The sequence below is a fragment of the Nicotiana attenuata genome, chromosome 3 (genome assembly GCF_001879085.1).
Source record: "Nicotiana attenuata strain UT chromosome 3, NIATTr2, whole genome shotgun sequence".
NCBI lineage: Eukaryota > Viridiplantae > Streptophyta > Magnoliopsida > Solanales > Solanaceae > Nicotiana > Nicotiana attenuata.
The window spans coordinates 30,700,562-30,712,915 of NC_031991.1; the positions used below are offsets into that span (position 1 = coordinate 30,700,562).

Consider the following 12,354-nt stretch of genomic DNA (forward strand, 5'->3'; position numbering starts at 1 on the left):
CGGGTGTGCATTTCATGTGACCCAAATCCAAATCTTAATAACGTTGTATAAAATGTGTTTCGGATTGCGGGTGCATTTCATGTGGCGCGGTCCAAAGATATATTTTAGACGACGTTAACTCTTCTTTAAAATAAATAAAAGCGGTTAAAGGTTTAATATTGTACCATACGTTAAAACATATACTAAAATCAGATAATAGGCCATTCATAACAGTTGAGCGACCGTGCTAGAACCACGGAACCGGGAATGCCTAACACCTTCTCCCAGGTTAACAGAATTCCTTACCTGGATTTCTGGTTCGCGGACTGTAATACAGAGTCAATCTTTTCCTCGACTTGGGATTTGAACCAGTGACTTGGGACACCATGAATTATCCCAAGTGGCGACTATGAATTTTTTAATAAAATAATCCCGTTTCGATTGTTACTTTAAGTTGGAAAAAACTCCCTCGTATACCCTTCCGGGGGTGTGGTAAAAAGGAGGTGTGACAGTCAGTATCAACAAGATAATGTGCATTACGGGATATTAACACATTATGATTTGTAAGTAAATATATAAAGTTGTATGTATTGTTTTGACCAATTTCAGTAACTCATTATTTCTTTGATTGTGCAGTGAAAACAAGCAACTTGATGGTCCTGTCCTCACTCAATTGGCAGATGCGCAGAGTCAGGAAGATAATAGTGATTATGACAACAATACCGATGAGTCTGGAGATGACACACCCTTCCGTGACGAGGGTGATGATGAGGAGGAAGAGAATGCCGAACCTAATTTGACGAGGGAACATGCTCTACCTCCCGTTAGACCAAGAGTGTACGAGTCCCACGTGTCGTTTCATTCAAGGCATATTCCCTACCTTGATCATTTTCCAAGTACGTCGGATGTAGATTCCCTCACAAGGGATATTGACGAAATTTGAACAGCAATGTGGGATGAATCTGGACCAACGGTGCTGTCAAAGGGCATGCTTTTTCCTGATAAGGCGCGCCTAAGCAGGGCGGTGAAAATGTACGGCGTAAAAGAGTGCCGTGAGATGATTGTATGGGAGTCATCTCCGGATGTATACAAGGTTGTTTGCCGTAGATGGTTTACGGGTTATAACTGGATGCTGTGTGCGATAAAGAAGAAAAACAAATATGTGGAAAGTGGGTAAATACATTAGCACCCACAATTGTGAAATGGACACATTCAGTGGGAATCACTTCAACTTGGATGCTGACTTGATTTCTCTTCTCTTGATTCCACACTTTGAAGCGTCCATAAGGTACAAAATCAAAGAGTGTATTACATCCGTCCACCAGGAATATGGGTGTACCATTACCAAAAGAAAGGCATATCTTGGGCGCAAACGTGCATTTGAAATTGTTTATGGTGACTAGGATAAGTCATTTGCATCTCCACCCAGGTACATGGTCGCATTGAGGGTCGTAGAACAACTCGGCCTACAGGATCAGGTTGTACCCGCGGCTCGAGTTCTAAACGGCTTCAATATGGCATGTGAAACCACCAAAGCCGAGATAACTTTGCCAGTAAACATGGCCGGGACCATCCAAGAAACAAAGTTCCATGTGATCGAGGACGATATGAGGTACAATGCCTTATTCGGGAGTTCGTGTATCCATGACATGAGGGCAGTGCCTTCGACCCTTCACCAGGTTCTAAAGTTCCCAACGCTAGAGGGGGTTAAAACAGTCTACGGAAAGCAACCCGAAGCCAAGGAAATGTTTGCCATTGACGAAGTGATACCAATATCGGCTCTCTCATCAACGAAAGGGTCAAGTTCGAAGGGAAAGCAAGAGGTTAACTAGCAACCACAAACACCAGCCTCGACCCAATCGGAGAAGTAGGGGATCGACGAGGATGATGACTATGGGGTCCCTCGATCTTTCATAGTCCCCGATGACTCCGACGCCACCAAGTCGACGGTCGAAGAGCTGGAGCAATTCACGTTGACCGAACATCAGCCCGAACAAAAGGTATACCTGGGCACGAGGCTAGCCCCCGAGCTCAGGGAAAAACTTATTCAGTTCCTTAAAACTAACATGAATTATTTGCTTGGTCCCATCTCGATATGACAGGGATTCAACCCGGAATTATCACTCATAAACTAAGCCTGGATCTGAAGTTCCATCCGGTAAATCAAAAAAAAGACCCCAGTCCGAGGTCAAACATGCTTTCATCAAAGATGACATAACCATATTTCTTAAAATAGGATCCATCCGGGAAGTCAAATATCCCGAATGGTTAGTGAACGTAGTAGTAGTTCTCAAGAAGGGGCATAAACTTAGAATGTGTATAGATTACAAAGACCTAAATAAAGTATGCCCCAAGAATTCTTTTCCTTTGCCTAATATTTGATCGCATGATCGATGCCACGGTCGGCTGCGAGATCCTTAGTTTTCTCGATGCCTACTCCGGGTACAACCAAATACATATAAACCTGGAAGATCAGGAAAAAGACCTCGTTTATCACTAAGTATGGCACCTACTGCTATAATGTAATGCCATTCGGACTAAAAAATGCTAGTGCAACTTATCAACGCCTAGTAAACCAGATGTTTAAAGAACAAATAGGAAAATCAATGGAGGTTTATATTGATGACATGTTAGTTATGTCCTTGCGAGCAGAGAACCATTTGAAGCAATTGCAGGAAACTTTCGATATACTAAAAAGATACAACATGAAGCTCAACTCAAAAAAATATGCATTCGGGGTCCACTCGGGAAAGTTTCTCGGCTTCATGGTATCCAATCGAGAAATTGAGACCAACCCCTATAAAATCAAATCTATCGAGGACATCACGGTAGTTGACAACGTGCAAAGGTTAACGGGGTGCATAGCCGCCCTGGGACGATTGATCTCGAGATCATCAGATAAGAGTCACCAATTCTTTTCGTTGCTAAAGAAGAAGAATAACTTCACATGGACCCCGGAATGCCAACAGTACTTGGAAGAGCTTAAGTGGTACTTATCGAGCCTGCCGCTACTTCACACACCGAAGGCAGATGAACAACTTTACTTGAATCTGGCAGTATCAGAGATAGCGGTAAGTGGAGTCCTAGTCCGAGAAGAATAAGGTACGCAATTTCCTATCTATTATGTTAGTCGAACCTTAGGAGAGGCTGAAACAAGATACCCCCATCTAGAAAAATTAGTGCTCGCCTTGATAAGCGCCTCCAGAAAGCTAAAATCGTACTTTCAATGTCATCCCGTATGTGTCGTAACGCTTATCCTCTTCAAAATATTTTGCATAAGCCCGAACTTTCGGGCCGGTTGGCCAAATGGGCCGTAGAAATCAGCGGGTACGATATTGAGTATCGACCTCGAACAGCTATCAAGTCTCAAATTTTGGCAGACTTCGTGGCTGACTTCATGCCAACCCTGGTACCCGAGGTCGAAAGGAACTATTAGTCAGCTCGGGTACGTCCTGGGGAATCCGGACCCTATTTACGAACGGTGCTTCAAACGTAAAAGGGTCCGGACTCGGCATCTTGTTGAAACTAACATAGTTAGACAATTTATTAGAACAATAAAATTGACTAACAATGAGGCCGAATATGAGGCCATGATTGCAGGTCTCGAACTAACCAAAATCTTCGGAGCGGAGGCGATCAAAGCCTAATGTGACTCCCTCCTCATGGTGAATCAGGTTAACGGAACCTTTGAAGTTCGAGAAGAACGAATGCAAAGATACTTGGATAAGCTACAAGTAACTCTACACCGGTTCAAGGAATGGACTTTGCAACATGTGCCTCGAGATCAAAATAGTGAAGCCGATGCTCGCAAACCTAGGGTCATCGGTCGAAGATAACGAACTCATTTCGGGAGCTGCCGTACAACTCATGAGGTCAGTGGTCGAAGAAGGCCACGACGAGATAAACTCCACGAGCTTGACCTGGGATTGGAGAAACAAATACATAGAGTATTTGAAGAACGAAAAACTTCCCTTAGATCCAAAGGAATCGAGGGCCCGGCGCACGAAGGTAGCCCGATTTAGCATGTCCGAAGATGGAACCTTACTCAAGAGGACGTTTGACGGTCCGTTGGCAATATGTCTGGGACCAGGAGATACCGAGTATGTTTTGAGGGAAGTCCACGAAGGCACATGCGGGAACCACTCAGGTGCTGAATCACTGGTTCGAAAGGTAGTCAGAGCCGGGTATTACTGGATTTATCTGGAAAAAGATGCGAAGGAGTTTGTGCAAAAATGTGATAAATGTCAAAGACATGCTCCGAATCACTGCTGCATTTAGTTTTATCCCCATGGCCGTTCATGAAGTGGGGAATGGACATCGATGGCCCTCTTTCGTCGGCACCAGGTAAAGCTCAATTTGTTTTATTTATGACAGACTATTTCTCTAAGTGGGTTGAAACACAGGCTTAGCAGAGAGTCAGGGAGAAAGAAGTCATCGACTTCATTTGGGACCACATTGTATGTCGATTCGGAATACCATCCGAAATTGCATGTGACAACGGAAAACAATTTATCGGCCGCAAAGTGACCAAATTTCTCGAAGGCCTTAAGATCAAAAGGATCTTATCGATACCTTATCACCCTAGTGGGAACGGGCAAGCCGAATCGACCATCAAAACCATAATACAAAACCTCAAGAAAAGGTTGACCGATGCCAAAGGAAAATGGAGAGAAATCCTGCACGAAGTCCTTTGGGTGTATCGCACAACTTCGAAGTCCAGTACTTTCTTTGGTTTATGGCACTGAAGCTTTAATACCAGTCGAAATCGGGGAGTCGAGCATCAGATGCCGATATGCGAAGAAGGAATTAAATGACGAGGCCATGAATACGAGCTTGGAGCTATTAGATGAACGACGTGAAGCTGCCTTTGTTCGATTGGCTGCACAAAAACAACGGATCGAAAGGTATTACAATCGAAGGACCAACCTTCGATATTTTAATATCGGGGACTTGGTACTGAGGAAGGTCACATTAAATACATAAGATCCAAATGAAAGGAAATTGGGTCCGAAGTTAGAAGGACCGTACCAGATTCTCGAGATCACGGGGAAAGGATCCTACAAGCTTGGAATGATGGACGGAGAACAGCTACAGAACAATTGGAACGTAGCTCATCTCAGACAGTATTACTGTTGAGGTACGACCCCATTTCAATTCTTTCTATTTTTTAACTAACATGCAGGTTATTGACAAAGAGCAGCACGAAGCCTTTAGGTCTGAAAGCACGCGTTGCACTCTTTTTTCCATGAACCGTTTTTGTCCCAATTGGATTTTTCAGCAAGGTTTTCAACGAGGCAACAAAAAGATCGTGCTAACTTAGAATTGAAGGCCGATCACGAATCAACACCGAAGATTATGTTTATAGTATCCGAGATTTCTTTACAATCAACCTCGAATACTAGGGGAGGGGGGTTGCCCTCGAATATCGAACTGTTCTAGCAAGGGAATTATTTCGAAATGAAAGGGTCTCAATAGATAGCATTTATTGGAAGGGCCAAACGATCAAAACGAACTGTGCCCACATAGATTGCTCGAGCCCTGACATAAAACATGCACACATGTGTGACTATTTTTGACAAGAATAAAGAGAAGTACTTTCCTTCCAGCTATCTAATGTCTTGAAAAAATTTCCACTTTACAACCCCGTATTTTCGATCCGTTAAGGAAACGAGCCCAAAGGCCGATTGTAACCAGAGTTCGGATAATCATTTTCACACTTGGGGACTATCGTCCATAAAATAAACTCAAACATATCGAACTATTGAACATCGAGGGCTAAGACCTCTTAGGCTACCCTTGAATTTTAAAGAAAAAATCTCACTTTATACCCATTAAATCCAAACTATTTATCCTTTAATGCCCATGCCCAAACTATTTATTACTCCTACCCATGCTGCCTAAACTATCTACCCGCTTATTCATTTGGGTTTTAGGGTTTTGGAAAAATCATAGAATAGCAATTTGGGTGCCCTAGAAACTAATTTTTTCATCTGGGTGTTGTCCAAAACGGTATGTTTCAAAAAATTGAGGACTAAATCGGGATTTTTTTTAAGGATTTCCATGACGTTACCTTGGAAGATGTAGATGTTGCTTCTTCTTTGGAGGATCCTAGAGAATTAACCATGTATTTTACCAAGAAATGTGTCGGGGCAGGAGCTGGGGGTTGCACTTATTGAGTAGAAATATTGAGATACAGCTACTGCTTTGCCTCTGAATCGGACGAGCATATCGTTTAGCTATTGTAGATCCACAAAAAAGCTCCATCGTCAATTGACATATTAGATGTCAAGCAATGTGAAGACTTGGGCATTGAGGGGGTTAGTTTATAGAGGCAGCTTGCTTCTTTTAATTACTGATTTATTTTTGCATTTACCATGATTTTATCCAGTTGATTGCTAGTTGTTTGCATTTTTTTCCCCGAAATTCATCTACTTCATCTACTTGGGGTCCAAGCCAGATGACAGTCTTTTTGTTAACGAAGATGAAGCTGAACAGCTGTGTAGGGTTCTTAACTTATTTAGCATGGTAAAAAAGTTGCTGTACTTGTGTATCGAGGAACATGTTTCTGTATTTTCTTCAAAATTTCCTGCAAGTGGTATTGAGCATCTATTACTTTGAACATCTTTGGAATTGATCAGATTTCGGTTGCATGGCATATCATTACTTTTTATTAGCTCAAACTAACGAAGATTATGTGGATCAATTCTGCGCCAATAACGAAAATGGCTAGTTTCAATTGTGTTTCACTTTTTCTTGATTGTTCTTTCCCTATCTCTTGCTCTTGCCTTGGCTTAAAATTTTTATTTTGAAGATTTCTTGTTTGATTCAAAGTGGGTGCTGTTAAATATTGCTTATAATACCTTCTGGAAGTTCATACTGAAATTTGATAGCATTTGGAGCTGATTTGAGGTGATTGAGATCGAAATTTTCAGCTGAAAATAGAAGAAGAACACAACTACCCAATAGTATACTGCGACGGTATACAATATGATGTAGGAATATATAGCTATACTGCAACAGTATACTATTATAGTTTACAATATACTGCAACGGTATATTGTAATAATCAAAGAAGAACACAGTTACCTAACAATATACCGCTACAGTATCAATATACTATAGGAGTATATAGTTATACTACAACAGTATACTATTATAGTATATAATATATTGTTATAGTATATTGTAATAATATGCAATATACTGTAACAGTATGCTGTAATAGTATACAATATACTATAATAGAATAGTTATTACCCGTAAATTCACTTGCCTTTTCCCTTTTAATTTGCTTTAAGCTTTTACCCAGCGTGAGGGGCAAATTGAAAATGCAAAAAAAAATAAAAATAAAAAATTATAGTATGCTATATAGTGTAACGGTATACTCTTACAATTAGATCCTTTTAGAATTTTTGAATTTTTTATTGACAACTGATATTATTTCAGTTTAATAATTGAATTAAATTTTTTCTAACTCTTTGCGTACAATTGTATACCCTGTTGGTATAGCCATATACTATACTGGTATTATATGTTAGTTAATATTTTTTGATTGTATTAGCTACATTTAATTTGTACACAATTTAATTTTTCTTTAGACATAATATAAAAAAGAATAATAAAAAATAGTGAAAACAGTAAATAAAATTAGATTATGAAGAGAAAAATAATATAAAGAAAAGAAGTTGAAATGAAATTAGAAAAGGAAAAAAGAAAAAAATAAGAAGAAAACGAGAAAAAAGAAAAGGAGAAAAGAAAAAAAAAAGAAAAAAGAAAAGAAAAGAAGCATAGAAATAAAAAAGAATTGAGAATAAAGAAAAAATTCCCCACAAAAACTACTATGGGTAGGAAATGTAATTAGTTTATGGGTAGAAAAACAAATGGATAGACAAGGGTAAATAGTTTTATTTTTGTGGGTAACTGTGCCAAAACTCTAATTTTAAAGGCCACGGCCATACCTACTCAAGGACTGTTATCTTAGGCAAGCCTAGATAACTCGAGAAAGCAAGCTCACCGGGCTATACTCGACTACAAGGCAACGACCAATTTAATACGGTTCGAATATGTCCGAAATCCATAATAAATATAGGCCTTCGGAAAAGAAAAATTCTTTCACAACCAGTTCTAAAGATTAGCCTCGGTAAAATCTTAAACTTAAGATATTTTCTTGAGTTGGTCCACCCTTTTTATTGTACACCGAATAGAATGGAGAGGCTCAGCAACCTACTTCTAAACCTCCTGTGCTTATTTGGTCTAAAGCCTCATTTGTTTGCACTTAATAGAGGTCTCAATCTTAATCATTCAGATCTCAGATGTTAAGTGCGTTTGTTTTTAAAGTCTGAATCTTAATTATTCAGATCTTAATCATTAAGTGTTTTTTTTTACTTCACAACCACTTAATGCGTCTGAATAGGTCTGTATGATTAAGATCTATAACAGAGACTTAATTTCATTAAGATGCTATCACATATTCATTATTAACTACTGCCACCGCCTACCATTATCAACTACCACCATGCCACCACCACTACCATACTCAACCACCACCACTCCCACCCCACCACCACCACGCCACCGTCATCCTCAATCATAGCCTCCATTATCGATTATCCCCACCACTCCGCCACCATCATTCTCACCCACAATCAACACTCATCCGCCTCAACTGCCACAACTGACCACCCCCATCACCATCAACAACCACAGCCGGCACTGCCCATCATTATAACCTACCACCACCCACCCACCACCTTCCTCAATCACAACTACTACCACCATCCGATATTATTAACTATCACCACCCACCACTACCATCCTCAATCATAATCTCCACCACTACCAATCACTACTAGCTACTAGCATGAACCACCATCATCAACCAAAATAACCACCAACCACCGCCTCTACTCGGCATTCACCCGTTAGCCACACCACCAACAACTATCATATTTTAAAAAACTATATATTTTATTGATATAATATTAGATTAGTTAGTATTTCATTTGAATTTTATGTTTATTAATTTTCAAATAAAGATAAATTTTATACATTCAGATGTTAAAAATCAAACAGTCTTAGTTATTTCTATTCAGATCTTAATACACATCTTAATATATTCAGATGTGTATTCAGATTCAGATGTCTTAATCTTAATACACATCTTGATATTCAAATGTGTATTCAGATTCAGACGTCTTAATCTTAAAAAAAACAAATGAGGCCTAAATATCTGAGGGGCTTTAGTTCGTTTGATAGAACAATCATGTCTTTGAAAAATTAAAGAATACCTTATTTATAGATAATATTTCAATTTTCATTGATGAAAAATTATAATTGAATTCAAATTGTTGCTCAATGCTTATTGGAAGATATTTACTTCTGTATTTATGTGATATCATACATATTTTTAAGAATGGAAGACAATCTGATTTGTCTCGATTATTTAATTTACGATTTTTTAGTTGAAGACACTTTGATTTACTATTGAAAATTTTTCTCCCTTTCTAACGTCATATATTGATTTGCTGTTAGATTACATCCTTTTTTCTTGTTAATTTTTCTTTTGGTTATCTGAAAGAGAAAAATACTTAGCTTTATTCATTTTTAAGTTTGTGGTTTTTGTCTATGAGTCCGGTAGGTATCCAGCATGAATCCACGAGCCTTTCTTTTTAGGAATTTAATAAATTAAACAGAAGTATATTATAAAATATAATTTCATCCTGTATGGGATGTGTCTCTGATGGAATATTTTAAGGCTATTTTGGTCTATAAATATCGTATTTGTACTCTTATAAGTAACAATATAAATATAAATATACAAATATATGAAACTTGCTTACTGAAATGTGATCATTATTGGAGATCTGCAGAAAAGAAAAGATATGCTTTTTCAAAGAATTTACTCTAACAAACAAGTTCTGAAAACTTAAAAATTAAATTTGTAAACTCAGTTTTTACAAAATTTCAAACAAACGCATATGGCGGCTGACATGGTAGCTACTTGACTTGTCACTCGAAAATACTGAATTACTCTAACACCAGAAAGTAAAAGGGTCGTGTCCAATCACCAAAAGAATTACAGCTATTGAAACTGTCCACTCACATTCATCCCATTGGACCGTCCCTTCACGCGCCCATACTCTCCTTAATAGTTACAAAACCCCTAATCTCCCTCACAACTCACAAGTCAGAACTGAATTTTCTCTTTCTCTCTCTAGTCAAACATTAGTCATTCAGCTTTGACTCAAAACTACCACCATCATCTCCGCCGCCGTACTCGCCACGACGTACCGGCAACTCTCTATATTCACGCCCACATCTCAAAATTTACACCGTTTTTGACGGTTATATAAAATTATACAGCACACGTAAAATCAGAATATATAAATTGTATTGGGTGTGCGAACAAAGTGCTGAAAAGATTGGGAGTCCACATATAAGGTGTAGGAATTTATTAGTGATGTGAGGCCTTTTGGGAAAAATCGTGCCGGCTTGACCCAAAGCGGACACCATATTAAAAATGTATTTGAGCTAGTTTATCCTAACAAATTGTACCCCGCAAATTTCTTTCCCGTCCTTATCTCATCACTACCATATTTATCCTAAAATTTCTGCTACTTGTATGCATTGTACACATGTAAACTAACCCCAAGTGGCGCAAAAAAATGTTCTAAGATGGAAAATACATTTTCTTATTCCAGTCTTCTATGTGAAGAAGAACACACACTGATTATATCTGAAGAAAATGGTGATGAATATATACAAATGTTGATTGATAGAGAAATTGCCAGTTTTGGACTCCAAGGTCAAGAATCTTCACATGTTACCAATTTTGACTGGATTCAACAAGCTCGTTTGGCTGCAGTTCAGTATATTCTTAAAGTTAGTCCTAACAAAAACCCCATTTTTTTTTTTTGGAATTTTCCTTCGATGTTTTTTATGAGAATGTGAAAAATATGTTAACTTGATGCAGACAGGAGAATCATTTGGATTTAGATTCAAAACAGTTTATATAGCAGTGACATATTGTGACGGGTTTCTTTCAAGAAGGTTTCTAGATGTAAGCCAATATTTTTTTACAAATTGGATATTACTCATAGATAATATTGATTGATCATTGTTTAGGATTTTTGTAGGGTGAAAAACACTGGGCAGTAAAGTTACTAGCAGTGGCATGTTTATCTTTGGCTGCAAAAATGGAGGAATGCAAAGTGCCAACATTAACAGAATATCACATTTTTGAGAGCAGTGTGATTCAGAGAATGGAGCTCTTGGTACTTAATACACTGGAATGGAGAATGGGGTGTATCACTCCTTTTAATTTCATTAATTATTTTGTATCAAGATTTTGCATAAATGATTCAAGGAAATGTGTCATCTCCACAACTGTGGAAATCATCTTTACTGCTCTCAGAGGTAATTTTGATTTCTCATTCAAAGTCTAGTTTTCTGATTTAGTCAATAGTGATTTTTTTTTTTTACCATTAATTAAGCAGATATAAAGTTAATGAGTGTGAGACCATCTGTACTAGCAGCAGCGGCTACATTATTGGTACTAAACAAAAGTTTGACAATGGAAGCTTTAGAGGTTGAAATAAATGTCTTACATTTGAATGGTATTCTTCAAATTGTGAGTCTCTGACCCTTTACTTTTTATTAGAATAATATCCCATTACATTGTTCAAATAACCTTTTCATTTGTAACTGCTACTGCAGGATGATGTGTTTTCTTGCTATAATCAAATGTTATACCTTAACAAGGAAATATATAAGTCACCCAAGTGCTTATTATCTCCTCAATTGTCACCAAATCAACTGCTGAGGAATGGTAAATTAGAAAAATCTTCAGTTCCATCCAAAAGAAAGAGCCTCACTTTCCTGGAGATTGACCAAATTGATGATAAACCCCAGCAGAAGCGTCAATGCACAAGTAATGTTGGCAAATAAAGCACAAATTCAACTCCAATCAGTTGGGTTATAAGGGTCTCAACCGTTAAAGAAATATTAGTAGGAATTGTTGGTTTTAGTGTTTGTTGAATTTATTGTTTATTAATTTATTTTGTTGTTAATTCGTTTCTCAAGCTTACTAGGATAGTCTGTCTTATCTTCAAATCAGAACGGGGTAATGTGTAGTTGTTATAGCTCCCTCAGACCTCTTGTACCTCTTTTGCGGAAGATGAATAAAAGTACTTAGTTGGTTGCAAAAAAATTAAATAAATACAACAAAAAGTGCTAACTTTTAAAGTTTTTTTCTTCTTCTTAAACTTGGGATGCTTTTATAATATAATTGCAGGTGTCTTTTGGAAAAAAGTGGAAAGCAATTTGGGGCTATGAGAGGATGAAAGTTTAGAACTGTTTGTGAGATTTGATGCATCT

General features: G+C 38.0%; 1 protein-coding gene across 1 annotated transcript; it reads left to right on the plus strand.

Annotated features, from left to right (window-relative positions):
• Nucleotides 10,178-12,047, plus strand: LOC109224583 (cyclin-D5-3-like). The gene is made up of 5 exons (XM_019389135.1): nt 10,178-10,860; nt 10,952-11,038; nt 11,115-11,394; nt 11,475-11,608; nt 11,695-12,047. Exons 1-5 carry the CDS (start codon nt 10,654-10,656, stop codon nt 11,923-11,925), a joined length of 939 nt encoding a protein of 312 aa, XP_019244680.1. The 5' UTR covers nt 10,178-10,653; the 3' UTR covers nt 11,926-12,047.